At 39.2% G+C, this 24,669-nt stretch overlaps 1 protein-coding gene across 1 annotated transcript in view; it reads right to left on the bottom strand.

Moving 5' to 3' along the window:
- Positions 1-588: 588 nt before the first annotated feature.
- The window catches only part of colec12 (collectin sub-family member 12), a 33,155-nt gene continuing 9,074 nt past the window's right edge, over positions 589-24,669 (bottom strand). The window contains exons 3-10 of the mRNA XM_080906859.1: positions 8,866-8,988; positions 6,318-6,404; positions 5,134-6,177; positions 4,109-4,669; positions 3,196-3,338; positions 2,958-3,067; positions 2,730-2,872; positions 589-1,788 (exon numbers count right to left, since the gene is read on the bottom strand). Coding sequence (XP_080762985.1) covers positions 1,769-1,788; positions 2,730-2,872; positions 2,958-3,067; positions 3,196-3,338; positions 4,109-4,669; positions 5,134-6,177; positions 6,318-6,404; positions 8,866-8,988 — 2,231 coding nt within the window. The 3' untranslated portion in view covers positions 589-1,768. The remainder of the gene's footprint in view (positions 1,789-2,729; positions 2,873-2,957; positions 3,068-3,195; positions 3,339-4,108; positions 4,670-5,133; positions 6,178-6,317; positions 6,405-8,865; positions 8,989-24,669) is intronic.

The raw sequence follows: 24,669 nt of genomic DNA, 5'->3' as shown, positions 1-24,669 counted from the left end.
AGTCAAGACACAACTGTGTCTATGTTAAAGTTCTGTTTAGTTGATAATTAGTTGTTAATTGCTTTAGGACATTACCGAGATACAGTTTAAAAATGTTTTTATAATGTATGGAAAGCACACTGAGTTTAATTAAAAGTGTATATATGTGTATATATATATGTATATATATATAAATAAAACTGGCACCAATATTAGCATATATATAATTCAAGTATATTTTTGAAAAAATTATACATTTTAAGAATTTTGTTAGTGCTTAGAACAAGTATATAATCTTAAAAAAGGTATTATTGTCAGTATTTATTATTTTATGCATTTTTCACTTTTTAGACAAAGCATACATATCAAAAAACAAACAAACAAACAAACCCCAAAACATACAAATCTACTTTAGTACATCTGAAATTTTCTATCTGAATATAGACTGAATATTACATTATATAAATCCATTATTTAGTCAATGTGTTGTAATTGTCAATTTATAATATTAGCATGTTATTATTATATTATTAATACAATAGTATGTAGGTTTAGGCAGCATCAGTGATGTTCACACACTCTGTCTAGAGTGTGTGAAATATGTAAGTTTAGCTGTAGTTTAGATTTTTTGTAATATTTTGCTACTTTTTCTCAAAGTACTGATGCTATACTGTTATACACTCGTTTTATTGAAGACAAAATAAAAATGCAAATAAGACATAAATAGCAGATTAGCAGTAATATTTGAAATTTAAAGTCTCTATTTTCCTTCAGTTTTTATGTGTAAACACTTGGCATTTCATGCTAACCAGTCTGCACACATTTACTGAAATATTTTATGGACAACAGTCAGTGATTCCACACAAATTTTTTCCCAATTTTATTGTGTTAAGCATTCTGACCCGATCCATCGGAATGTGGTGATTGAATGAACTCACAGATGAACCTTAAACTGGATTAAACATTGCTATTCAGTCCATAAGATCAACAAAAAAAATTGATTATACAAATTATAATGTTTCGCATATTGCATTTGGCATAATGAAGAAATCATCTGATAATGGATACATTACAAACCATGTGCATATGGATCATGTATATATCAGATTAAGATAATACTGGCAGGTCAAAGTCCAAGAAATACAGTCCTTTGTAAGGCAGCAACACTGCTCACATCAGCAATCAATTCTCCCCCAACCTCCAAAAAAGCACTGAAAAAATTTACTCTACTTTTCTTTCTTTTTGTTAGGTTACAGGTATTTATTGGGCAATGATGACAAGTGGTTGCTCACCATGTTTGTGGGAACTTGCTTGTAAACAAATGATAATTCTATGATTCTGTGGAGTATTTTATCGGATACAAAGATTTGAAGTATACTCTGACAGTTTAAATGTGTAAAGACTGAGTAACTGAACAAATCAAACAATATCAAATTCAGTTCCAACCAACTAATTGTCATTTGTAAAATATTATTTACAGATACACATGTACAACTGTGGCTGCATCAGCCTAAATAAATGAAGATACTCATGTTTTTTCAGTACAAAATCGAAATGAATACAACAGTGGAATGGCTCTGTGTTTGCTCTGCCTTTTGCATGGTACTATGTTGTAAAGTGCCTTTAAAGACAAATAAAAGTCCAAGTGTCAGTGATGCTCCACTGGGCTGGCTTTATCAGAGTCTTCTAGTCACGTAGTGCTTCTCCGCATGGCCCTTGTTATAGTGACGTCTTCAACCTCTTCACCTTTCTCCTGAAAGGAGACTGATCACTACTTCTTAGATGGATGCTATAAAACTGGAACTTTCACTGTGAAGAGAACAAAAAAATACAACACATTTTGTATCTGTATCTCTGTGTGTGCGCCCAAGATGTTGCATTTACAGTTATAGCTCTCCCAGCGACATTTTGAGGTGTTATTGTATGAAAAAACAGCTATTAATGATGACTAAGCTCCACTTAGCAGGGGATGTTCACTGTTACAGTGCATCCAGAGAGTATTCACAGTGCTTTACTTGCTCCACATTTTGTTACAGCCTTATTACGGGGCGACCGTGGTTCAGGGGGTTGGGGAGCGTATCTGTAACCGGAAGGTCGCCGGTTCGATCCCCAGGCTCTCTGTCCTGGTTGTTGGTCCTTGGGCAAGACACTTTACCCTACTGGTGTTGGCCAGAGGGGCCGATGGCGCAATATGGCAGCCTCGCTTCTGTCAGTCTGCCCCAGGGCAGCTGTGGCTACAACCGTAGCTTGCCTCCACCAGTGTATGAATGCGAGAGTGAATGAATAGTGGCATTGTAAAGCGCTTTGGGTGCCTTGAAAAGCGCTATATAAATCCAATCCATTATTATTATTCTAAAATAGATTAAATTCTTTCTTTGTGTGTGTATATGTCTCTGTGTGTATATCTATATAACTATAAAATAAACTAGACTGTTTATTTTTCTTTTGAAAAACTTAATAAAATATATTAAGGTGATCTTGAATCAGTCCAATTTGAACAGGGGATCATAATTACTGGATCTGTTTAGATAAACAAAACTGCATCAGTCTACAAAAGAACAGCGTAAATGAATGTAGTATAATTTTTTAAGACATTACACATTTGTGACACATTTTAAAAATATACATTTGGAGTTGAATAAACAAACTTGGTCGTCATATGGGCTTTGTTTCCAAAAACACAAATTAAGCAACTATGGAAATACACACAAATAGGAAATTTAAAAGTCCAATATGAAGACGGTACTAACTGTCAAAGGCATGTTCACAGATGAAACCAATGCGGTCAGTGCAGTAAAAGTCATTCCAGTTGGCCTCATGGATAAGGCCAGCACAGTCCTCGCCGTCTTCGTGACCATGCTTCCAGTTATCAGGTTGGCCAGGCTTCCACTTCCTAAAAACAACCACAAAGACACTTGGTTACACTTTGTTAAAATTGTCCTGTACAGTTAAAATACATACACAAATTTGCAACTCACGTGAAAACTGGTATGGTTCCATCTACCCACTTCCAGACATTTTCCTCCTCTCTGTCACTCAGTCCAAGCCAGAAATATCCTTTTCCTGTGATGGCTTTTTTTACAAATTGCTAGAGGTAGAATAGAAAAGAAGATGTAACAAGAAAAAATGTTTATAATAATGTTTTATGTCAATTTGTGCAATTGTTTAAAATTAGCAATAGCTTTATATGGAATATATGGATGTAATTTAATTTACCTGTTCTTCACTGTTATTGATAATGAGCATATGAGCTGAACGATTAGTACAAAACCGGTTGGCCTCATCAAAGTTGAGCCTCTGTGAACCAGAAGAAAAGTAATAGCAGCTGTCTCCAAAGTTTCTGAATTCACGTGGACAACCTGGAAGAATGAATTACCACATACATGTTATCCAAGAAAACAAAATCACTAGAGATGCTGTTTAGATGGTACAAGGTATCAACATTTACAAAAATGTCCTGGTCTAATTTATCTAATCACTTGATTCTATCCATCCATCCATTCGCTTCCGCTTGTCCTTTTCAGGGTCGCGGGGGGTGCTGGAGCCTATCCCAGCTACCATAGGGTGAGAGGCGGGGTACACCCTGGACAGGTCGCCAGTCTGTCGCAGGGCCAACACACAGGGACAGACAACCATTCGCGCTCACATTCACACCAAAAAATCTAAATTGCCCTGAAGCAATTTAGATTTTTCAGTTAACCTATCCCCACAAAGTGCGTGTCTTTGGACTGGGGGAGGAAGCCGGAGTACCCGGGAGAACATGCAAACTCCACACAGAAAGGCTGGAGTGATGCTCAGGCTGGAGTGAACTCAGGACCTTCTTGCTGTGAGGCAACAGTGCTAACCACTGTGCCACCGTGCAAGATTCTATTTTATTTTATTTATTTAGCACCAAATCACAACAACAGTCACCTTAAGGCACTTTATATTGTAAGATAAAGGCCCTACAATACCCTAATACAGAGAAAACCACAACAAATAGACAACCTCCATCAATAAGCACTTGGTGACAGAGGGAAGGAAATACACCCTTCTAATAGGAAGAAACCTCAGAGCGCAGGCTCAGAGAGGGGCAGCCAACTGCCGTGAACGGTTGGGTTTGATGAGAGTGGGACAGGACAAAACTCACCAGGCTTTGGACTTGTGGCAACAGGAGGCTGGACCGACACAGAGCCCTGTGGTTCCTGTACTTGTTTAGAAGGTTGAGATGGTTTGGGAGGTTGAGTGACCGGACGGGGCTGAGTGGGCTGAGGTGGCTTTACAAATATGGGAGTTCCAGGAAGTCCTGGGAGACCGGGAGGACCTGGAGGGCCCATGGGTCCAACAGGCCCACGGGGTCCTTCCATACCTGAAGGTCCTGCTGCTCCTCTGGGCCCTTGTGGCCCGGGCGGTCCTGGCATTCCGGAAGGTCCATCCCTCCCAGGAGGCCCTGGAACCCCAGGGTCACCTTTCTCACCAGGGTTTCCAGGTCGACCACTAGGCCCTCTTGGTCCTTTAGGTCCTACAAGACCTTGAGCCCCAACTGAACCTTTTGGACCTGCTGCGCCTGGTGGTCCGGCTGCACCTTGCTGTCCTTTAAGTCCGACGAATCCTGGCATTCCTTTGTCTCCTTTATCACCCTTTTGTCCCGTTTGGCCCATTGGCCCCTGAGGACCCCTATCACCTCTGGGCCCTCTTGGACCTGGTGGGCCTGAAATACGAGCAGATAAGTGAACTATAACTGATAGAACAATGTGTAACAATTAATGTTTACATGCACTGTCACACAAAACATCACACAAATGATTTCTTGTAATCTTATATTTCTTTTCTGGTACAAATGCATACTACAAATCAGAAGAGGTACAATCCTAGTCACTGTCAGAAGTCACAAATAATTCATAAATATGATTCTTCTTAAGACCAGAAGGTTGTAGACGATGTAACTTACCCCAAGAAACTGAAAACTGTTGTACTTATTTATTTAACAAAATGGAAGTGGAAGAAATCTATCTATATATTCTTATACTTTTCTATATTAATTAAAAATGTACGAGTTCCATACCTAGAATAATTAAATATACTTGTCATAATTTTCACAAATAATTGGAAAAGGTGCTTTATTTACATATGATGATGAAAAGCTCTAAATCAGGCACGCCAGGTATTCCTCACCTTGTAGGATGGTAAAGTTGGTGATAAGCTGTGTGTGCTTGCTGTCCACTAGCTTCATCTCCTCCATCACCATGGACAAGTTGTTGACTTCTCTGTCCAACCGGGCTGTTAGTTCATCCTGCTGGGCGCGCAGCTCTCTGTTGTCTGCGTTGGCCTGTGTCACACTTCCATTCAGTCCCACTAACAGGTCAGAGTGCTGCATTACTGTCTCAGCACAGGACCTCAGGCCATTCAGCTCGGAACTGATGACACCAAGAATCTGTGCGGCAAAGCTAATGTTTCCAGTCACGCGGTTCATGTCATTCTCGTGTCTGTCTAATCGTGCTTCCATTTTGTCAAACTTAAGCGAGGTGGCATTATCATGGTCTCTCTGGTGGTCCATCATCTCATGCAAGCTCTGGTCATGTCCCTCTGTGAGAGCTGAGGTATTCTGGATTTGGCTGGCTAAAGTGCTGAGCTGAGCTCCCAAGTCATTTAGAGCTTCTTCATTGTTTCTGGCCAAGGCGGAGTTGTTGGCTGCCAAAACCTGAAGGTTCTGAACTTTTTCCTTCAGCCACTCTGTGTCAGCCCGTGTTTGTCTGGCTGTTTGCTGCAGAATCTGATAGTCATTTTTCAGTTTCTGAACTTCCTGTCCTGCATTTTCAATTGTCTTCTGTAGTGTGCTGAGGAGATTGCGCTGCTGGGCCTGCGTGATGTTCAGCGCACTGACATCAATCTGAGTCTGGCTCTGTACTTTGACCTGGCTCTGTATCTCAGACTGGAGCCGTGCAGTGTCCGCCTCAAGGCTGTCAATCATTCCACTGTAAGAGGTCAAGGTCTGCTTGATGCCACGCAGTGAAGCATCATTGTTTTCCATAAAACTCTGCAGTGAGACATGTGCACTTTCCGTATCACCTCCTGTTATCCTAAGTTCATCCAGCCTGTCGCTGTTACTTGTTGCCCTGTTTGCAATGCGCTGTAGTTGATTCTGTAACGCTTCCAGATCTGACTTGAAAGTCTTCATCTCACTAGTGGCATTAACTGACATCACTCCAGCCTGATCATCTGAAAAACAGTCACACACTGTTAATAGGACATACAAATATAGTATAGTGTCAAAGCCAAAACCTACTTTCTTGTACACGTCACTGAAATCTCTGCAGCTTTCGGCATCTATGATATAATCTTGTGTTACTGGAACTTACCTAGTTTCTTTAAGTCTGTCTCCACAGCAATGATCTTGCCTCCATAATTCTGCATGCCCTCTGTCATGTTGTCCATTTTCTCAACCACTAAGAAAAAATGAAAGCGACTGTCTTAAAGTTGAAGATAGATATAGTATATTCTGCAGAAGGGCTTCTTAACAGCAGAGGGCATTGTTACACTCATACTGCTGCAATGAAAAACTGGAAAAGTTAAACGCCACTGATGGGAACATGGGATTGAATGGAGTGAAAAACTTTCCTAACATTTTTCCTCACAAATTCCACTTCATCAGTGTAAATAATGTCAAACACATAATCAATACCACGCCAGCGCTTTACGACTCTGGTTCCACTTTCTCTCTCCTTACATCTGCAGGAAGAGTCTCCTCTCTTCCATGCTTTGTTTTTCTCTCAGCATGTGGGCGTCTAAATACTGAACTGGAAAACACCCTAAGCGTTCACTGTTATCATTCCAGGAGTGACAAAAACATGAAACAATAACATGCACTTGGGACAAACAAAAAGAGCTTCAAAGAGCTGTTGGGTAACTGCTGAGAACTGAAGTTTGAAGGTAATCTCCTTTAAATCTGTCTTAGTTTCTCTGAAATGGTCACATGCTTTTCTTTTGGGTGAATCAGAAACACTCTATAAATTTATTCCATTGATAACAGTGAGAAAAATCTAGAATAAACTAGAAACACCTGCAAAACTCCCCACTAATCTTGAACATACCTTCTCATTCACCCCTGTTAATCTTTCCATCCTTTTCACATCCTTATATTGGAAAGGCACTGCGAGTTATATAAGGCTGCTAATTTAAGTAAGTCTTTTAGTAAGTCTGGCTGTCTATTGGGACATGTTATGAGCAAAAGCTAGGCAGTTACCCAAACTGAGATTAACACTGATGAAAGCTGCTGGAGCAAACATTTAAATAAACAATTCTTTAACAGGAATTAAAGCATTAACTTGAAAAATAGCAGCATATCTATAACAAAGTGCATAGAAAAAAAAATCATAGAATGCAGAGCTCAGATTGGTTTCTTGCACACTCAAAGTATTTTGGACACTCGCAGCAATTTGTGAGTTAGTCTGTAGTTCACGAGATAACAAATTGCAACCAAGCCATAAAATCTGCTTTGGGCTGTTAAGCCTGGGTAGTCGCTGCACAGTCATCTGGTAGACATTAGAGCCAAGACATCAAACTCACTTGGGCTTGACGCTAACACAGATGCAAAGCTGGAAGCCTAAAACAAACCTGACAGCACCTAATTCTGATTTAAATCTAAACTTGTGCAGTAGTTTGGATTAAGTCTTTCCCCATTAGGCAAATATGCCATCCATTGCCTGTGGAGCAGGTAGGACTGTAGCAGTGTTTCACTCGAGGATACTTTCGGCATATTTTTCTGTGACTGCTTTGGACCACAAATGTGTAAGGCACAGAAAGCATTCCCCGATGATAACGCCTGAAATATGTGGAATTCCTGTCTGTTTCTATTTAATATTATTTCCATTGTTCAAACAGGGAGTAACAGCAGCATGCGTGCAGTAAGGACAGCGCCACACAATCTGTTTCCCATTTAGAGCTGTGGCTAAAGATGTCAAATATGGTGGACAGTAAACAACGGTTTCTGTCAACAGAGTGGTTAATCTTAGGCCAAAGCCTCTGGCTTGACTGTTAGTCAATTTAATTTTTTATCAAACATAAAAGAAAAAGACGAAGGCAGAGAGAAGCTGTGGGACCATGGGAGTCAGAAGGCAGGGCAGGAGTAAACAAAGGGAAAAAAAACTATAATTGTGCCAAAGTCAGACATCTTAATTCTCTGTCTGTCCAAAGTCTTTCCTGAAGTTGGCCTTATCATCCTTTCTGGACTTTCTAGCAAGATTTTGTGTACTGTATTTTCTGTTTGTTATCGTTCAATCTATTAGACAAAAAAAGGAAAAAAATCAACCAAGTTTGTGTGAAGAGAAAGAACTTCATAATAAAATTATACAGAATTTCATTCATACTGATCCCCTCTCACTTTCTGTGAATCACGTCATACTAAACCAGCAAACACACCTACAGGAGTACAATACAGGATTATACATCCAAGGGCAACAGGGCCAGTTGCTATGCCTTTTGACAGTCCAGGGGCTTGTACAAGTAATATCACCACAGCACAGAGGACAGGAACTTAATTCACATGTAAATATAAGGAAATGGCAAGAATATGTTTTTTACATTTACATAATTGGGTGATCTAATATGCCAGTCCGTGGAGGGGTAGTGAAGTAGTGAAGAATTAAATAAGTGTTCCATCATCTGTAGTTAAAGGAAAGTCTATGTATTTGGCTTAGAGCATCAATATTTCTTGGCTTGTAAGAAAGGGTCTAACTGAGCCACTCTGGAAAAACTGAGGTCACCATCTGCCATTCCACTTCAACCCGTTATGCACACATTGTGGGTTCAGTGTTGTCAGGTAAGTTGTTGTGGATGTCAGAAGCTGCAATCCAGCTGAAAACTAGAGTATTTGTTTAAGCAGGCATTTTAACTTCAGTTACGGCTTACCTTTGTATCCGAGGACAGCCACCGCTATAGCGAGCAGGGCACAGAGCACATAGAGGAGTGCGATGGCTGCCCTTAATGCCCAGTCATTTTTGCACTTGGTGCACTCTGTACCCTCCTGAATTCCTGTAACACACAACAGGGTCTGTGTCACAAACCAGTGAACAGTGTACAGCACTGTCTATTTATAGTTTATATATTTTATTCCGGGACAGTTGGCATGGGACACCCATAATGTCGTTGTACATTTACAATAATAATAAAGTGCTATTCTATTCTATTCTATTCTAGGTTGGCTGCAAGCAAGAAGAATAAAATTGCAGTAGTAACCCATACACGCTCCAGCTGAAGAAGGAAGTTCATAAAAACATCCCAAATGTTTTCATATAAAAAGTGAAACCACATGGATTCTTTCTTTTTTACGTCATCACTAAGTTTAGACCTGCGTGTCTGTGGTGGCACACGCTGTGCTTTTCTCAAGTTGAGTATCAATTGAAAACATTTGGCCCCATTAACTGGCAAGAAAACTCACTATGAAACTTTGAAAACACTGCACATGTGTTATCCATATGACTGAGGAACCAATACAAAACACTACTATTCCCCTTCTGTGTCATTGGCAACTAACCTAGAACACTGGGACAGTGAGATTTTTGGTCATTCATGTCGCAGACGTTTACTTCTGCTTCCTAAAAATCCCCAACACTAAGTGATTTAATGCTAAACATTGTAGGCAGGTTGGTTGCTTGACTTTACTCGAATTGACAAAGTAGCATTTAGTAAGCAGAGATACAAGACAGCTGCCGTGAATTCACAACAGGCCAAAAAGCTCTTAATGGAAGAGGTCAGGTTATCAGGTTATTTAGGAAAGGAGAATTTATGGAAAATTGTCACACATTCCCGATTTGGATGTTTGCAAACAAAATGTGAAAATCGTGCAATATCACCATCTGCCGTTACAAACAAATCACAGCAGCAGTGTGGATGCAGGGCTTACAGTTCAAACTTTAGTTATAACTAACATCAGGGTTTCTCTAGTATAATATCATACCATTATCATAACTCATCAATACAACTTAAGCTGCAACAAACTATTATTTAAAAGATGTTGTTAAAAGGTGTCCTGTACATAAGATTCATAAAATGTCATATTGCTATAGATAATCATAAAACAAAGTGGGTCTTCCATTTACTTTCAACATTGGTTCTATTATTTATAAAAACCGTGCACTCACTTAAGCAACTGCTGTGATCACTGAACACAGTGACACTGCTGAAAGATAAGACTGACTGGGGAAGAAAGTGCAGCTATCATACAGACTGTAAGCAAGCTAAATGTTTGGAGAGACTGGCTACCACTTCATTTGAAGGACAAAGGAAGCAGCGGTATGGATAAAGGTCTTAGAGTTCAAACTTCAGGTAGCCAACATCAGGGTTTGTTTACAACCACTCTAATGTCCTGGCTGCTCATCTTTCTTTAGTTATCATTATCGGAACTCATTACTAAAACGCAAACTGTAATAAATTGTTTTATTTTATTTAAATCTGAAATACATTGAAATGGGTCAAAGAACCTCACAGAGCACAACAGCAGTCTTCAAGGCTGTTGACCATGAATAATAACAATAATAAGGAGAGAATTGTTTATAGAAACATGTTATACCCACCATGGTCACAGAATACAGTCAGAAAATTTAATCCAAAAGATAACTTGTACAGTTGAGTATATCTATGCTTTAAAGTCAGGGGTAGGCCGGGACCACCAAAAGGGCAGCGAGGGTTTGTCCTTTCTGCTTTGGACCCAGACATCTGTACAAACATCATGTCTGACAAACTAAAGGGGGGGGGGGGGGGGGGGGGGACCACCATGGAGCTAGATATGGATATGCCGGCCACTGTTGTCCTTATGTGTACCGACAGCCCCATGTGAGTGAATGTGGAGAGCTCCATCAGAGAATCCCCCACTGTCCCTGAAAACACGCTGTTTAAAGTACAGCATCACACCATGTAAACATGCAGCTGTACATCTGCAGGTTCTGGGTTGAAAGCAAGGTAAGTGTAAGGTGATGAATTTCACATACGTTTTTGCATCAATAACTTTTCTCCTGGCTGGATTTCTCCCACAGAAATAGAAAAAAAATGTGTCTGTGACTTTAAAATCTTAAACAAAGACAACAAAAGAGTGTTTTAATTGTTGTGGCAGAAAAATAATTGTGGGGGTTTTTTTTGCAGACTTTTTAGTATCTACACTTAGCATAACAAGAATTTAGCACATACTGTGTATAACCTGGGTTAAAAACCATAACAGCCATGTTCTTCCCCACAGCGACGCTTAGACTGAACTAACATGGAAATTCATTCTGGGCAGAGCAGCTGATGACTTGTTCCAGGGCTGTAACATTTTCCCACTGCTTGTCACTGCCGGGGTTTTTTTTCTAACCTCCAAGAGATTTTGCATAAACAACAATTTTGTGTGATGTGGTCCACACTAACACTTCCAAGGTAGCTAAAAGATTCTTTTACAGAGAATCAAGAAGTAAAATAAACCTACGTTGTTTCTATAACCATTCATCAGACATTTTTGATTGTTTTGACACAGTTTTGTTTTGACCTTGAAATGTGCTAAGGTGAACAAGTGAAAGGTAGTCAGAATCTCTGACATTACACTTATACTGTTTGATGTCAATCAAAGTACATTACAACAAAGTTTGATAATTTAATTTACCATATGGAGTATTTTAAGAAAAAAAAAGCTCACTCAAGTCCTCTCTTTATGTACATGCAGACAGCAAATCTACTTCTGTACCTCATTAGTCAGCACATGCATTTTGTTTTATATTCATAGGACCACTGTGACTGAAACATAAATATGATGACATATGTCATGAGTTGACTTAAAAGGGACTGTTACACCAAAGGCCTGGTGCAGAATGCCGAGAACCGTTGAGGCATGGTGAGAGCTGAGAAGCAGGAGAGCAGCCAGATTCCTCATCAGCAACCTGGACTTGAGCCAAATAATCCCCACAAGGCAAATAAATGTCATAAAATGCTACAAAGAGCAGAGGTATAGTGGAGGATACTGCAACTTACATTTTATTGATGTCAAATGAAAACCTTGTGCTTCCAGTCTGTTTTTTTGTGGTTTGTCCTTTTGAATGAAGACAAAAAGAAATATATTTCTAGAAAAATGCAAGACTACTTGTGTCTTATCTGGAGAACCAGAGCTAGCAGTGTTGCTCTACAAGGATGGCACTCCTTTGTGTCTCTAGCTCAGGAAACAAGGACTAGCAGGGAACGTGCTGCAGATATTGAAAAATTCAGCATTTTAGAATTGCAGCTGCTGGTATAAACATTGCTAACATGAGTATTAAGCTCTACACTTCCCCATGGAGTATTTCTCTGCAGGATTGACTGCAGTTTTTTATATTGAATACTAAAATGAATGCTAAGCCATCAGATTATTTAGGCAGATCCTGTGGGTCCTGTAGTATGCAGGATGGCGTCTCTATGCATCGAGCTTTTTCTAGTGTATTTTGTTCCCTTTTGGAGATCTGGGATATGGAGAGTATGGAGCCTGGGTCATTGTTCCGAACTGTTGTCTCCCCTGTTGTGGGATACTGCTGCCATTTCAGAGTCCTATCGCTGTCAGCGTGGATGAGAGGCTTGGTCAAAGTAGCATCTGCATGGATGCCAGAATCCAAGGTTTCCCAGCATATCGTGTCATTGTAATGATAAGATCAGTGATGTTAAATTGACCTGTGAGTGCTTTTAAAGTTGCCGGTGATACTTAGGAGAAGTTATGCTCTGTTATGAGTCAGTTTTATCTTTGGCAAATCCTTTATTGTTGCCATCAAAGTAGAAGAAAGACAGAGGATGCGGATTAGGAGACAGAGGGAAAAACAGACTGAAAGATGAAGCATTCCACTGTGGTGTCTCTAAAACAGCTGTACTTCATCTGGACTCTAAGCCAGTCAAAGAAAAAAATTCCCCAGTTCCTTATACCTGACATTAGACTTGCTTGCAAGCCCTCCCTCCCTCCTGCGTAGCAGTGGAAATTTCCATAGCAACACAAAGAAAGCCTGTGCAGGTCAGAGCCTTTTATACAGTAGCTGTGGATGGCTATCACATTAATTCTTTGATTTTGCCTTGTGTTTTGTATATAAGTGGAAAATGATGATAAGCCAAAACCCAGATTAGTCACACAGAACTTTTCTTCCCCACCTGAATGGAGTCTGACACTTTCTAATCCTGTCAATACAGCATGTTCACATTTCCTAAGGAAACGCAAATATTATTCTTTTAAATGGTAAACCCCCGTGATATCTGTCTGTCTACAGCTGTAAACTGTAGATCTATAAACCGTCATAACTTTACTTAGATATATTTGTGGATCGAGTTCAAGTTTGTGATTTCCATAATCATTCTTGGACTTGTCTTTTTACAATCTGGTTTGGAAATTCAACAAACTGAGTAGATAAACAAAAAACACGCAGTTTATCAAACAAACATGTACCACAGTGGGCCAAGGAGGATGAAGCAATCCATTTAATAACTGCCGAGTTATTTCAGCACAGCGAGAAGAGGTGGATTGAATACATCAAAGCAAACGACACTTTTATCTTGCCGGTGGAGTTTGGGTTTAAAGAACTTGATTATGTTTCTCCTGATGCCATTTTTAGGACCATGTTAAACAGTTAAACCCTGAGCAGGTTTTGCAAGTTGAACCGATGTCCTTACATCTCACTCCGGCTCCTGCAGCTAACAGTCGCCAACAGGAATGTTAAAAAGTAAGCAGCACTACGCCACAGGGGAAGCTACCACTGAGACAAATTACCTAGACATTAGGCACCTTGAACTACCGAGCTAGCTTAGCCAGCCTGCTGGGCTCTCTCTCTCTCTCTCATGTTAGAGATGGCACGTTACCACTTTTTTATGTCCGATACCGATATCATAAATTTGTATATCTGCCGATACCGATATAAATCCGATATAGCGTATTTTATAATCAATAAAATGTTTTTTTTTAAATATCTTGCTACATTTTGTATAAGTTCATAATCAAGTTTAAAAAAACAAAACAAATCTAAAGCTATTCTGTTATACTTGTATGTAAAAATACACTGCACCCAAAATATTTCATAGTTCAGCAATACTTATCAATCTAATAAACTTAAACCTACACCATCCTTCCTATTCTGGTATTTTAAAGAGTACTTCGCGGAAATATTAAGCAACCTAACTAGTAGGGTTGCCAACTCCCAGCAAAAAAAAACCAAACAAAAAAACATAGGGAACCACCCTCCACCTCATAATGCTTAATTGACGTAATCAACTTTAATTTAATACACGTGTAAAAAAAAAATGCACAGAAATCAATAATTTTTCCACAATAATTAAATAGATTCAACATCTTCAACAGAATTGCAGACTGCACACATGGTATCTTCCCAAAGGAAAAAGTACTATAGCTTACTAGGTTATAAATTATAAAGTTCCTATACTGTATACAATAATGGATTTCTATACATTTTACATCAGATGAAAACTTGTTTAAAAATCAGATATTTATTTATTAAAAGCTAGACATGAGAATAAGAAAGGAAAGTATGTCTTTGTGCCCCCCTTTCCCTGTTAATGCCCTACCTGGCCCCCTGGCAAAACTTTGCTAGACCCGCCCCTGCACAGTTACCAGCTGTCAGCTACGCAGTGGCGTGTCCAGCAGGGTGGCCCTGCGGGGGCCCCAACCAGACTGGCCACCCCGGGTGCCACCCCGAAGCTAAAACAATAAAATTAAATCAAATATCAAATGTACGATTATGTTTTCACAGTGAAGCTCAGATATTCGAATGTAAGTGAATGCAGCCTCGGCTTCTGCACTATGAGCATCACGTTAGCAAAGGAAGGAGAAAGACAGAAAACAATTTTTCGATGAAAGAAAATGAGGAGAGAATAAATGTCCCGGTAAGTAATATTAAGTTTGTTGAGTTTTGTAAACTTCTGTGACATTAGAATACCAAGGAAAAAATAACACTTAGAGAATTATTGCAACCGTCTAATATTTCAGACAGTAGGCTACTGGGGGGAGCTAGCATAAGTCGTAGCCTATTTTAGCTAAATGTTTGCTAGCATAGCATGAGTCATAAGATATAATCCAAGTCTAACATTGCTTTATGGAGCTGCAGATTTGGTTGCAGGTTAACATAGCTGGACTGGCTATCGGGCATACCGGGCATTTGCCCAGTGGCTGATGACTTATTTATAAATTTTTTTTGTAACGGCATGAACAATGAGAGGTGGTGGAATGGCCAGATGCTGGCCGATGTGAAAAAATAACTCAGTTGTTTGGTGGTGGCTATGGCGGAGCTTCCACAGAGGCCAGCAGGTGGATGAGGGAAGGGGAGGCAGGAGGAGGAGAGACCCGAGGCGGCCGCCAGTCCGAGTGTCAGGTGAACTGAACTTCAGGTAAGAACTTATGACCTGCAGTCTATCTGGGTCAGATATAAAACAAATTTAGGTGGAGTTTATTTTCGTTGTGCTGACTTTTTACAGTCAGTTACAATAACTCGTACTGCGTACTGGCTAGCATGACGGAGTTTCTATACAGCTGAGTGGGTGCTATGATGTTACTGATAGTGAACTTTGTTTTATTCATAAGGTTAGTTAGTAGACTTGTCAACCACTCCTTAAAAAATGGAATGGTCCCTCCATTCAGAGAAAATATTACACGTTTCATATTGAGCTGTAAGGAACACAGTTTATTCCAGGCTTAAGCTAAAATGGAAAAAGACACAAAGCTGGATTTATTCTGCGTCTTCACGCTGTCAGCTGCCTCTTCTTCTCTCATTCTCTCTCCTCCCTTTCCTGTTGCTACTTCAATCATGAAACTGATCGATGATCAGCTGATCGGCTTTTCCCTCTTGTTTATTTATCGTCCACTTTGCGCCAGAAAAAGGAAACCAGCGGATGTCGTGCTAAACAACAGCAGCACATTTAAGCTTGATCAGCTGTTGTTAGAATTTATTTAATATTAATTTCTATCAGCTGATGTTTGCTGGAGCCACAGCTGTAAAGCTGCTGGTCATGATGTCGGTTTGGATATGTGGTGAGAGGGAAACATGAAGATGAAACCAGGAGATGTCCTTACTGAATCATCAGAGCTGAACAGGTGATGGAGAAACAGGTTTACCTTTTAGGTGACATGAATGAGTTGAAGGGAAGTTATGAACTGTTTCTGAGAGACAAACAACACCAGGATCCTTTTCTAAGTAGCTGACAACTGGTAACTGTGCAGGGGCGGGTCTAGGAAAGTTTTGTCAGGGGGCCAGGTAGGGCATTAACAGGGAGAGGGGGGCACAAATAAATACTTTCCTTTCTTATTCTCATTTAAAATATCTAGCTTTTGTTAAATAATTATCTGAATCTTGCGAACAAAGTTTTTATCTGACGTAAAATGTATAGAAATCATACATATACCAACAAGACAGTGTACATCACTGTCACAACAGCATTTGTTTTCATTCAAAGGCTTCATGGCTTTAATACCTGGTGGGCCGGTCTTTAATCAAAATGCCCGGGCCGATTTTTTGTCCCAGTCCAGCCCAGCAGGTTAATACTGGCAGTGTCACCATGCCAGCTGACTGTATTTCATCATCAGCCAGTGTTCTTTATACATCAGTATTACCAAAGTTTATCATAAGGCAGCATAGAAAGTATTTACTTGCTTCCAGGTTTTATTCAAATGTTAGTCTTTTCATTTGTTTCCCCACTTTTTTCCTGTTTCAAAATCAAACACCAGTTTGTGAGAAGATTATCTTCTTTTTTAATAGGCAGATAAAGTTTTGCATTGGCTAATTTGACAATTGTATGTTAAAAATGTTTGTATTTTAATATTAAAAAATGTTTTTGCCCATAACATATGTGCACTATATGTCAGTAAAAATACTATGCAAATATTGCTGTCCTTGAATGCTGAATAAACACTGACAAAGCACTGATTGTATCTCTTGTACTTTATCAACGCAGTACCTAAAAAGTTTGCACCGTAGTGGATAAAATCTCATTCTAATAAGAGTTAAAAGTGCATTCGGTTATTAGGTTTATAGGGTTATTGAATTATGGTTGGTAGATTTTTGTTTTTTTAACATTATCTGTGCCCCTACCTGGCCCCCCCAACAAAAACTTTCTAGACACGCCACTGCAGCTACGTAGAAAAGGATCCTGGTGTAGAAAGTAATATTAAATAAATTCTAACAACTGCTTATCAAGCTTAACCATTCTGCTGTTGTTTATCCGCTGCTTTCTTCTTTCTGGCGCAAAGTGAGTGATTTTATTTAACTTTACAGTGTCATAAATCCGCTGACAGGTTTATAACACTTTAAATTGAGCCCCAGGTTCTCTCTAGCACATCTGGGCCTTGTTACAGTGGAGCCAAATCAAAGGATGCATGCAAACATTTGATACATCATTCCTTCGTGCCAAGCAAGTAGCTAAGTTCTAAACTTTGCTTTCAGTGGACTATGTGGAGTGTTTTTATAAGAAACCTTCCCACTGGTATTCACTTCCTTTTCATGATGAGTAAGGAGTTAAGAGTGTTACAGTTAGGAGAGATCTGTATGTTGTTAAATAACATATAGAGCAGCGGTCCCCAACCCCCGGGCCTCGGACCGGTACCGGTCCGTGAGTCGTTTGGTACCGGGCCACGAGAGTTGAGGCTCAGGTGTGAAATGTATAGTTTTCAGGGTTTTTATCAGTTTTCAGCGTTATTTTGTTATCGTTTTTATCGTTTACTCGGTTTTCCTGGGTCTTTTCACGTGTGTTATGAATAAATTTTCTTTTTTTCGGTACCGGTACTAGTTTTATTTTGTTGTATTTATCCGCGACACATTAAAGGCCGGTCCGTGAAAATATTGTCGGGCATAAACCGGTCCGTGGCGCAAAAAAGGTTAGGGACCGCTGGGGTAGAGGACTGCATGTCTGAACAGGATAACATGCACATGTTTTACACACACACACACACACACACACACACACACACACACACACACACACACACACACACACACACTAGTTAAAGCTGAAAAAACTGTATATTGTACTCATAAGGCTTTGGCCAAAGACAATAATACAAACACTCCACTGGGATATACAATGTGGACGGGTGACTCAAACACATCCTCTCTTCAGAATGCCATCAACCTTTGTCTTACACAACAGAGGCCTCCTCATTCTAGTTTCAATTTTAGCTAGTGAGATTTAATGGTGAAAATATAACAAATCCAAGTATTACTTACAGATGTTTAATATCATGTTTTCATATCTTGAACGTGTAATCGGGGGTATTTCATTTGACAAAAAAGAATAAACAAAACATTAATGACCATCAATCCATCAATTACTATTATGACTAATTTTTCAGACTCTCTTGCTTGCTTGACTTATGCAACAACAACAAAAGAACAACACAATTTCATGCAAAATTATCTCCTTAATGAGTCTTTCCTAATGCCACCAGCTGCTTTATAAAAACAAACATTAATTTCTGCCTGCAACATTTGTTTACCTAAAAGCCCTTTGAGTACTTAGTTCCAGTAAGATTTCATAACAACACAGAGCGAGTAAAACAAAAAATTGGAGCTACTGCAGGAATTGTGCAAACTGTGAAAAGGAATAGAACTGAGCTTGTTTTTTAGGGGAAACTTTATGATGCATTTCTCATTTTGAGCACTCCTCTGTGTTTTTATTTCCAACTGGTAGAGGGGAAAAAAGAAAAAAAAACAAAAAACGGTTAGCTGGCCTATCAAAGACAATCGCAGATCCAAGATGGAGTTGATTAACCCCCAGTTTTGTCATTCCATCTGTGCTTGGTTAAAGAAAGACAGACTATGACAAATGGGTCATATATTGTAATCCTAAGACATACATTTAAGTGTGCATGTGTGCCTCGTAAACAAAGCTGGGCCACTGTATTGTTCATACTTTGTGTGGCTGTGACCAAAAAGCCTTTCTGTTCTAGTCAGCAGTTTCCATTTAAATCCAGGCCAATAGTGTATGATGGGATGAGGAGATATGTAGGTAGAGTCACATCTGCTGCCACAATATACAGTGGAAGAAATGCCAACTGCTGGCTGTGTTATAAAATACAGGGTATGAGGTAGGTCCACTACGAGCTGGCAAGCAGAGGCAGTGCTCACAGGCAGGGCTTTTTAACATAACTGGGAGTTAATATTACCGGGGACTGCTGTAAAGTGCAACTCAAACAGCACCTGCAACCACAGGCGCATGCAAGTATGTATTTTCATACACATTAAGTGCTTATAAACGTTTGATATCCCAGTTCCCCAGAACTGGCATAAAACCATTAATTACAATGAGAAAGATTTGCTGTTTTCTTGTGCAGAGGGGCACAAGAAAACATATATTTAGTACAGCCAGATAAAGTATTATTACACAAATAAACACAGACATTTTTGAAACTACATCACGAGTAAAGCTCTAAAGAGAGACACGTTAAATTCCAGGCAGTAGTCTATTAATGTATAAAACACAAACTTTTCATCCTTTTAAGCTTCTTCTTATTTTAAAACAGATATCCATCCATCCATTTTCTTACGTTTATCCAATTCAGAGTTACAGTTGGGTTGTCATAAGGGGAAAAAAAGGCAGGGTATACCTTCACAGGGATAACATAGGGAGAAAGACAACCATTCACACTCACATTCACACCTACAGCCACATTAGTGTCACCAATTCACCTAATGTGCGTATTTTTGGACTGTGGGAGGAAGCTGAAGTACAGAGAGAACATGAAACATGAAAATCCCACAAAGAAAGGCCCCAGCCAGCCGGTAAAACAGGCATGCATGAATTTGAAAAACAAAACAAAACAAAAAAACAGAACAAAAACCCAAAAAGCAAAACATAGAGAACCCATAAACAATTTTTATTGGCCTGTGAGCAGTACAACAGACCCCCTGGTCTCTCCTGATCATGTTCCAGTGTTGGCATGTTGGAATGAGTTAATGTCAAGTTAAACAGTACCCTGGAAAAGTTAGACCACTTAGTATCAGTTCTTGATGAAAGTCAATGGAATTCAACCAATTATAATGGTCAATAATTTTATTATAGTTGTTTTAAATTTAAACAGCAAATGATAGTGTATTAAACACACTAGTGGTGCATAAAGTCAAACCAACCTTTTAGCAGGTATAATTATCTCCAACAAATGAAGGTAAGTAGTGTGAAACACTTGTGGAAACATTTAGCTAAAATAGGCTACGACAAAAGCTTTGCATTTAACCTACATATATATAATTAAATCAAACAGGAACTTCTAGCGAATCATTTCAATCATCACACTCCATGTTTTTTCTGCAGCTTAATAATATACTAAAAATCTGAACAGTTTCAGGCAGGAACACAAAACTGAGCTAGGAAGCGATGTGTGAATTGGCAGGTTACCCATCTGCATCGTGTTGCCAGAACAGCAAATCAGTCAGAGTGAAATCGAAACACAAGGCTTTCATGTGTTTTTATAGAGTGGAGGCTTGCGCCTTAGCTTCTGCTTTTGCAACAGAGTCAAAACATATTTGAGCAGCAGATAAAAGCAAAACACCATTCAGACACATAGCTGTTTATATATAATGAGCCAAATTTTGTCTCTCTAAGAAGTATTTCCGCTTCTGACAGATTCCTTTGGCACTCTTGAGATAAAACAATGGTTTTTAGGTTGAAAAACAATTTCTTCAAGCATAATAAAAGGACCAATATTAGCTAATCACATCATACGTGGGGTTAATGCTATTTTCAAATTCTTGCCAATTATATTACTCTATCTGCCAGAAAAGAAATAACATAAACAGCCACTCACTTTCAGCATCCCTGATGCAAACAATACATTATGAAGGAACATTGAAAATTAGTTTTAATCACTTTGTCCCACAATAAAAATCCTTGCAAAAGCAAGAACAGCTTGTATGCATGAACATAAAGTAATGTAAGATTCAAGTGCATACATTTGGCCTGTAGTCAATGGTTTTGGTATAATTGAGCCCTCTAGCCCACAGAAATCAGTTAGTGTTGAGTTGTTCTGTGTACTTTGAGGTGACAGTCCTTCATATATTCTGCCAATACATGAAACAAACAAACAAAAAAAACAACAAGAATAAAAGAATTGACCATATCAGTGAGCCCCTCAACCTTTAATGTTCAAAGTGCTTCATTCACTAGATGCTACTAAAGAAAGCACCTTTTTTTAAACTTTGGAAACCTCCATGTACGAATGTGCCATATCTATAATCTCATTATGCCTCAAGAACCACGCAATTTTCCTATTACCAGGAAAGCATGCTGTGCTCGTTGGTAAAATGTGGATTGCATAAGTGTGATCAATATCAAACATTTCTTTAATTGTAACCATGTTATTCAGAGAAAATTGTTTTTATGATGGCTCCCATAGTGGAGCCTCACGGAGAACTGTCTGTGTCTTGGATGACATTCATGGAGTTCACTCACAAAGCCCCACGGATCTCAAATTCACCACAAGAACATGACCTCAATTAAACTGAGACATATTTTGTCAAGAAGGTTACGAATCTTTCATTGCGTTCTCGTTTCAGTCCAAACCTGCTATACTCGCATTTTGACTTGAGCGCTGGAGTTAACTCCACACACCATCTGTGCAGCTGGATTTTTGTGTGGTCATGCCAGCTGGGTGGCCCAGCGTGGAAGCACTTACTGAATCAGCTACAATCATCACCCAGCCTGATGGTCATAACCCTAAGTCTGTCTGAGGTGGTGCTACACTCTATCCCATCGCCACAAAGCACTTTCTTTCAAGCTTCATCGCCAAGTAGAGCCAATAAAACCACACAGCGTGGACTGAGCAGGCTGTCCAGCCAAGTCTGGCTTTACTTGTGGGGAAAGATGCTGACCACAGAGACGATGGTATCTAACTATTTGTTAAGCAGCTGCAGTTTTAATGTGATCCATATCAAAGTAGTTATTTAATGCAATATAGCTTTTAATCTGAAGATGCCAATACATTTCATTTCTCACTAGTCTGATCATTCAGACAGCTTTTACTGTATCTAATAAGATGTGGTATGTCACCACAAAGACACAGAATAAAGAGCTCTCAATCATTCACATATGTCGTGGACTCTTTGATGGCTGATTAGGCAATTTGAAACTACAAAAACTAAACATCAGATTTTTTGATGTTTTTGTCACTGATGCAAAATAGCGCCATGAATTAATGAAGAAAATGTAAGATCTGATTTCACTGCATTCCTTCCCAGAAACAGTGCACCTATTACTCTGGTCCACATTTCTCAGAAGTAAATTAGCAGCTGCTATTTGTTTTATGTCAAATGCATCGAATTAAAAAAATGCATGCAGTGTGTCACAGGGCCACAAAATTATTTCAGCTTTAATCACAAACATGACATGATTCCCACAATTAAATAAACATGATCTACTGATTTAAAAAACACTGCTCGAACGCAAAGCTAATCTAACGCTATTGCTCCCTAAGCCACTACCTGACCACATACCTGCATCTGCCAATCTAAGCTGTTCCCTGTGCTGCAAAGTTTCTTGGATAAAGTTTGAATCAGTATCATTATCTTAAAAGACAACAGATAACAGACCGTCAAAACAAAAATCAAATGTCTGGCACAGTTGAAGGCAAAGAGCTTGTTCCTAAAGGTTGCTTATCTATTGTTTGGAAATATTTCAAATTTAGGGAAAGTGATGTTAACCCAGAACGAATCATATGCAAAGATTGTTGTATAGTGGCGCCTGCATTGCAAAGCTGCACAATTAACTTATTCAAACGCCTGCAAAATCACCATTAGCTGCAGTAGAATATACTGTAGGTCAAGAAATGGTTGCTAATGTGAGTCACCCAACATTAAGTCAGTCTCAAAGGTGAGCCTGTACTGCACATTGGATACATCTATCCATTTTACAAAGACAAAATACTATCACATTCTATTTGGCCAAAAATATGTGTCCAATAAACATGGTGAGTAATGAAAGCTTTATTTTTCCACAGTGCCAACACCTACACTGTGTGCGAAACACACTGCAGTGGAGACAGAGAGGGATCTCACAGCAGTGAGGACCTGTTTTGTTTACATCAATCATGGAGGCAGAATAAATGGTCTGAAGTATATTCTGTTTCTTGGCGCTTGGGTAATGTGAACAAACACCTTGTTTTTACTTATAGTACTTACACTATTACTTAACATCTTACTACTTTTTCTTCAAGATGCACTGAATTTCGGTGTAAAGGGAAGACCAGTATTTTTTGGATGCAAAGATGTGTACATTAGGGGAAATATAGCACAGGCCAGATGTAAAAATTATGTTGAGTTGATGTGACAAAGCAATAAAAACATCTTTGTCACTGATATCAGTGAATAATCATGATAAAATATCCTGATCTCAGTCTTTTAAATCTTTCAAGTATTTGCATGCTTTGAAAGTTTCTTTTACACTTTAAGCCCCAGAAAGGAAATTAATTCAGTGAGTCAGTGTCTCCAAACTCCAAACTTGACTAATGCTAAACTATTCACTGACTCTGACTATTTGTAAGAAAATCTGATTTACAGGAGTGTGGGTGAAAAACACTGAAGTATTGTACTGAACTACGTGTATTCAGTCCTGCATAGTAATGCTCAGGGTGACTGGGCGGTTCTGATTTTCCTTTGCAGCAGATGCACCGATGTGAATACACAAATGCATACTTGACACAGTCATTTAAAAGACATGAGAGCTGAGTAACTGGAAAAATTACATAACCTACTTTTCTGGATAAAATGCAGACATTTTAAGCCATCAAAATGAAAGTATTAAGGCATAAACAAGAAAACACTTAGCTCTGTGCTGGACTGGGGCCAATGTAAGCATAGCCAGAGCAACAAGAGTCCCTGAGCCAGGTCTGCGAGTCAGACAGCGAGCAGCGAGGTGATTCACGGCAACGCAATGACAAACGCACAGTTTCAGTGAAGCTTTCTGCTGTTTTTCAAAGAGAGGAAGCAGATAAGTTTATGTTGGCCATCACTGGGGCCAGAAGACTTTCATTAAGTGTAACGCTGATGCTGAGACATATACACAAGTTCTTCATCCAGCCCGTCTGAGACTGTAGAGAGAAAATACAGTCAGATGCTTCCAATATTGTCCATGTTATTCTTAAGCCAGAACCTGCCATGAATGCAGAGCTTGACAAGCATCCATTATGTGAGAGAAGGTGACAGTCAGTTCCAGGGATCTCGTTAAAATTGACCAACATATCCCTTGGGGACGAAGGATGAGGTGGTTAGGCCAATTTCAGTCAAAAACAACTGTGGCTATATATAAAACTACTTACTGACAGAAACTCTGCTGCAACTCTAGAAGTATCATGTTTTAAATTGGAGATCCTTTTTCATTGACATTTTGAGTTATTGTGTTATTGAGTTTATATCTATGTGGCAATGTCTGTACTAAAGGAAGTCTGATATACTGTGAATAAGATGTAACTGGAGGCAGCTGGAATGTACTGTGATCTCTAAATTGCCTTAGTGGAATTCAGACAGAATCCCAACTCAATACAAATTCATATACACCATAAAACATCCAGCTGTGCATGGCTAAGACCTATTTTGGATACAAAGCAGTTTATATTAAGTTTGCACTCCTACTATCTGCGTACAAATGCTGGTTCTGGAAAATTCTATTCACTCTATTCTCCTATATTTATGTACAAGTGTATTCACAATCGTGCTCTGCATGAGGGTTCAACTGGGGACAGAAACAAAAGAATGG

The sequence above is a fragment of the Rhamphochromis sp. 'chilingali' genome, assembly GCF_963969265.1.
Source record: "Rhamphochromis sp. 'chilingali' genome assembly, chromosome: 16".
In the NCBI taxonomy this organism is placed as follows: domain Eukaryota; kingdom Metazoa; phylum Chordata; class Actinopteri; order Cichliformes; family Cichlidae; genus Rhamphochromis; species Rhamphochromis sp. 'chilingali'.
The sequence above is the reverse complement of the archived record's forward strand: the minus strand, read 5'-3'. Positions and strand labels throughout refer to the sequence as shown.